Source organism: Cynoglossus semilaevis, chromosome 12 (assembly GCF_000523025.1).
Source record: "Cynoglossus semilaevis isolate Cse_v1.0 chromosome 12, Cse_v1.0, whole genome shotgun sequence".
Classification (NCBI taxonomy): domain Eukaryota; kingdom Metazoa; phylum Chordata; class Actinopteri; order Pleuronectiformes; family Cynoglossidae; genus Cynoglossus; species Cynoglossus semilaevis.
Genome location: NC_024318.1, coordinates 16,434,038 through 16,439,393, shown reverse-complemented (window position 1 = coordinate 16,439,393; position 5,356 = coordinate 16,434,038). Strand labels below are relative to the sequence as shown.

The window sequence follows — 5,356 nt, the reverse complement described above, 5'->3', positions numbered from 1 at the left end:
TTTTCATACTTTGATGAGCAAATTACATAAAATAAATAAATAGTTTTCTATTGCCAGACTACTTTTAAATTAAGAAATTATATGGATATATTGATTCTTATAAACGAAGTAAACTAGTAAAAATCAAATAATTTTTTGACTGTGTCTCAAATGACCTACGGACTGGTCCACACACCTAGTGTTGAGGACCAGTGTTCCAGGATATATTAAACTACTCGATCATATCCACTTCAGGCGTGTACAGACGGACATTCAACTCAAGCACGAGAGTTTAGTATTAGTAGTCTTTTGTACATTTATTACATGTTTTAAATAAATATATGGTCTTCAAAATAATTTTACATCCCCAAATAAAAATATATTTATATATGTATTTAAACAGATATACAGAAAGGCTACAAGAACACAACTCGGGCAAAGGTGTGGGAGTCCCTTATGCTTCGATGTACTATGTACATGTCAATGTCACATTACTTAAAAAAAAAAAACAACCATTTTCTCAAATGTAGCTGCCATATTGTTTCTTCAGAAATGATTTTTGCGTTGGACTGAGATGAGAACCAAGAACATTGGAAGGTGTTAGGCGTCACCCGCAATCGTTTACTGGTTGAATTGCAGCGATGATCACCCGCACACCATCTACGCATATTCTATATTGGGTTTCTTTACCTTTTCATTTGGAAAGTTAATATCCAAAAAAAAAAAAAAGCTAAAAACTGCACCTTATAAAAAATGATAATAAATGTATCATTTTTCCATACACTTCTAGTCAAACCCACCTAGTTTTCTGAATTAATGACAATGATAATGACATTCCTCTTTTTGGGTTCATTTAAACTTTTTTTGGGCTCATTTTTCAAGCTAAAAAACCCTCTTCTGTGTACTCATATTGTTCATCATGCCACATTTTGCTTGCACTACAGTTAGTGTCTCGCAGCATTACATGGCAGTGCAGTCAACAGTGACCTTTCAAGTATCTTTGAGCAGCAAGCAAGAGTCCGAAAAGTTGACTCCGAAAAATGAGACCAATGGACACAATAACATTAAACAGAAAATCACCACTATGCTAAGATATCTCCAAACAGTCACGTGAGTTATCCTACACCCCCTATTTTTCCTTTTTACACAAGTCAAAAGTTTGTTGTACAAAAATAGATTTCTTTATATTTTCCTATAAACAGCTTCCTTCACGTTGAACACCGACACGGCGTGGCAATGCTCAGTATGAAACGTCTCTCTCTCGAGTTTTTGGTGCGGGAGCCAGGGAGTGTGTTAGCTCCTGCTAATTTAGTCACATTTCCTTCAGCGTGATCCCTCCACGTTGTCTACCCTGCTTCTCCTGTTAGCACTTTACTGATCAGTGACGTGTGCGTTTAGTCCTTTTACTGAAGGGGTACTGGAAAAAGTTGAAAGGCTCATGCTGACTTGGGTGAGCGGGCTGCTGTCCCTTTGGCAACCTCTTCATAAAATGGACCTCCCGTTGGTGCTTGCGGGTTTGCGAGCCCTTGCGCGGACGCCCACGACGCGTGAAGGCCATGTACCAGTTCTCGTAGTGGGCGTTCCGCAGTGCTGTGTAATTGTTCTCCAGGACGATTTCGGTGAAGATGCAATCCCGGCCGTGGCCGTTTTTCTGTGGGGAAAAACACAAGTAAAACGGTCAGTGGTCGTGTACCTGGAGGAGACCTCAACCGCGGAATACAGTCATGTGTAAAGGCTAACACGTTAGCCTAAGCCTTTCCATGTCATCAGCCTTCATTAACCTGGATCCCTCCACTGCTCTGAGCTCATTTATATCTGGGCTTAAAATACACAAGCCTGATACAGAAACACACCAGATGAATTCATTTACGTCCAAAAACAGTTGCAAGACGATTGCAGGGTTAGTTCAGTACCTATAAACACTCAGTGATTAGCATATTTCCTATAACCTTATATATATAAAATGGAAAAATATAACACCTCTAAAATACACTGGCCAACAGTAGGACAGGCTGCTCTAGGTCCGTGGCCCAGACAGATGGTATACGAGGCAGGGTGCTGGATGGGTGAAGGGCAGTGTGTGTACGTGCTTGAGTGTGTGTGTATGTAAGAGAGAGAGAGAGAGAGAGAGAGAGAGTGTGTGTGAGAGAGAGTGAGAAACGGTGAGAGTTGTCTATCCCTCGCAAAAAAAACCCATATATATGTACAGATACACATCGTGTGTGTACACCTTACCTTGCCGATGAGTTTCCCCCTCTTATTCATACAGATGTAGAAACCCGTCTCAGCTCCCTTAATCCGCACTCTGCTCCCAAAGGTGTCTGTTTCCACTATGAGTTTTGCTGCAAGACAAGTGGAAAAGATGCTCTCAAAATAGTGTTGTAAATATAAACATTTTTATCTCAAATAAAAGGTGAATCTTTGTTTGTGATGTAAACAAAGGATTTTTAGAAAATTTATATAAAAAACCTACTTATCTTGCACGCTCAAATAAAGGTGAATCTTTGTGATGTGCACAAAGGATTTTTAGAAAATTATATAAAAAACCTACTTATCTTGCACAAAGAAGACATATATACATACATATATATATATCACTTTCTATTGTCTTTGCAGCAGAAAGAAATTTCCACTTTGAACTCCCTAAATTTAGGTTCATCGTGCGTTGTAGGGTTAATAGAAAAAACATATGACACATCAATTTATGGCTTTAGGGTTTTTTTTCCCATACATAGTCACTTTATTTCTTTCTCTGCCATGTGAAGATTGTCATTAAGGCGCAATCCCTGGTTGATTCGTATCATAAAATGTATTTTTTTAGATGAAGCGTTTATGTTGTTGATGAGAAGATTAAAAAAAAATAATTCAAACCAACATTCTTACAAAATATTTAGCACTTTTTTTGGAAATCTGAAATAACTGTTAAAACACACTATAAAACATAATAAAGTCCTCGCACACCACACCACATATCCATATGCCTGCATAATCTAGATCCCAAATGTGCCTGATTTAATCTTGTATTCACTCTATCAGAACGCAAAAATACTTAAGTTGCATGAAACTGCTTTAAACTCCTGCAAGCAGGCCCTATTTTGGATCTAATGGTTTGGAAAAAAGCAGGCATATAGAGAAGAAACTATGCAGGAAGTGTTTGATACATAAAAAGTAAGAAGACTTGTATAATGGGTCTAGCAGACAGGCAGGATCCTCCAGGAAAAAACCACCAGCACCTACAACAATCAGCCTTTCAAGTTCCTGAGATCCCAGCCAGTTTCAATGCTCCAGTTAACATCACAGTCTGCAGGGATTAATCAATGAAAAACCTTTCACGGACAGTATTTTTGAAAAGGCACAGATGGGGGCGTTGAATAAACATTCTTAAGTCACCCAATTTTACAAAAAAAAAAGAGTAAGTCCCTGCTTTTTAACCATAGGTGCTAACATTTTAGCATCTAGGGTTAAAAAGACAGAGAAAGATAGAATATGAACATTTTGTTTCACAGACTACTTAAAGCAACATTCGTTTTTTGTTTTTGTTTTAGGGGCAGCATAACATTTTAGGGTTTTAACAGGTTTTAATTTTTTTTAATAAAATTTTAAATTGCGGTCGCATTTTTAGCATGGCGGAGAGTGGGGGACCACTTTTTAGCGTAAGTGACGCATATGAGTCCAAACGAAGATAACTACAACTGTGGCGCGAAAAAAAAAACTAAATAAAAAAAAAACAGAAAACCGGCGGCAGCACAATTCACAATGTAATATAAACTTTTAAAACTACGTTTAAAAAGAAAGTTTTTTTTTTGTTCTTACCGTGTACGTCGCCGTCTTCGGCCATGGCATTGATTTTCTTGTCAGGCAGCACCTGGACGTGTTTGCCGCTGGTCCTGCTGTACAGTTGGTAGATCCGGATCAACCTACGGCTCACCGGGTCCGTCACTTTACTCTGCTCGCTTACATGCTGCGTGAAATTAGGCGAGGACTGATTGGTTACCTGTCAGAAATTAAATGCCATCACACACATCATCAGTTTCTTTTCCTTTACTGTTTATTTTGCCTTTTCTAAATGCTCTTTATTTCTTTTTCTGAAATAAACATCCACGTGTTGTCTACATTTTTTGGGGAGTTTATGGGACGAACCAAAAGACAGTTGCGTTTGTTACACCTCGTTGTTGTGTTTTCAGAGATTGTAACAAGCTGGATGTTGCGGCTGCCAAATGAAACCGACTGCTTCCAAATGTGAGTGGTGGTTCGCGCTGCACTGATTACAGGTTGCGAGCGCAGGGAGAGAATGTGGGATCGGGGCGCGCGGACACCCGGACACATTTACACACTAAGTTCGGAGCATGATATAGAATTGTGTTTTCGCTGTGATGAACTGACGCAACTGCCACTGCATCTGAACCGACACCGAATGCATTTTTTTTAGAGACTAATGTAACGGACTACCTGGCCTGAGCACACATTAACCGACAAGGCATCACATATAATTATAACATTTTAAATGACTTTAGATTAGATAGATAGATAGATAGATAGATAGATAGATAGATAGATAGATAGATAGATAATGTACAAATAGAATAAATAAAAACAGTGTCGTACCTGGTTGAAGTAGCTAAATGCAATTAAGTGTAGAAGCCTACGAAAAGAAAAGGATGCAGTGATTAGCATGGCGTGACATCATACGGTAAATGTTACCGGATTTTGCAGGAGTAACACTCACAGGTAGCTGAGTCTGGAACGGATCATCCTACTGGACGGAAAGGGGAAAAGCGCCTTCCAAAGAGTGGAACTGCCTCTCGTTAACAGCAAATATAATATGCCGATAGATTAAAAAAAAATAACATAAAAAAATTAAAAAACGAGACCTCAGTGTCAAATCCACTGAAAAGGTCAAAAGGACTGACTGCGTTCTGAGTCCATCACTGGTCAGCGCCTGCTCCTGCTCGGGTCAGTGAGACAGCAGTCGCTCATCGTCGGTTGCCGCTGCCAAGAGAGCTCGAACGGGGGGGGGGAAAGTACCGCACGCGGGGCCCGGCACAACTGTCCGCCGCTGCTGAAGCTGCTGATTAAATTCCCGTTGTCCTCCTCTTCCATACAAGCCGGACCTGTCAGTGAGTTATTTCCACGCCGGGTGTGTACGTGCTCCTCCGCGGCCCTCTCTGCGCGAGCGAGTGCGTGTGTGAATGAGCCACACAGTAAGTTTGACCCGCTGCTGCTGCTGCTGCTGCCGGTGCTGCTGGTGCTGGTGGTAGTGATGCTGATGATGGTCTGTCTCGTGTCAAGACGACTTCTCTCTATTTGCACTCACACTCAAAACACACCCCTGGTTTAAAATGGCAAGGTGATTTGCTGAGAACGACCCCCCCCCCCT

At 40.5% G+C, this 5,356-nt stretch overlaps 1 protein-coding gene across 2 annotated transcripts; it reads right to left on the bottom strand.

The window, feature by feature from the left end:
* Window positions 1-289: 289 nt before the first annotated feature.
* Window positions 290-5,347, bottom strand: fgf8a (fibroblast growth factor 8a). Of its 2 annotated transcripts, XM_008322519.3 has the most exons (5): window positions 4,706-5,347; window positions 4,585-4,621; window positions 3,793-3,973; window positions 2,215-2,321; window positions 290-1,630 (listed from the first exon to the last, which is right to left on the bottom strand). In XM_008322519.3, exons 1-5 carry the CDS (start codon window positions 4,729-4,731, stop codon window positions 1,358-1,360), a joined length of 624 nt encoding a protein of 207 aa, XP_008320741.1. In that variant the 5' UTR covers window positions 4,732-5,347; the 3' UTR covers window positions 290-1,357. The 2 variants fall into 2 exon arrangements, with proteins under 2 accessions (XP_008320741.1, XP_016892646.1); XM_017037157.2 differs by having other exon boundaries at window positions 4,585-5,347.
* Window positions 5,348-5,356: the final 9 nt, after the last annotated feature.

Excerpts from the sequence above, each read along its gene's own strand:
- fgf8a (XM_017037157.2), bottom strand. The coding sequence starts at position 4,653 with ATGCTAATCACTGCATCCTTTTCTTTTCGTAGGCTTCTACACTTAATT. Across the intron at positions 3,974-4,584 it reads CATTTAGCTACTTCAACCAG|GTAACCAATCAGTCCTCGCC; the intron begins GTACGACACTGT and ends AATTTCTGACAG. Across the intron at positions 2,322-3,792 it reads CGAAGACGGCGACGTACACG|CAAAACTCATAGTGGAAACA; the intron begins GTAAGAACAAAA and ends CTTGTCTTGCAG.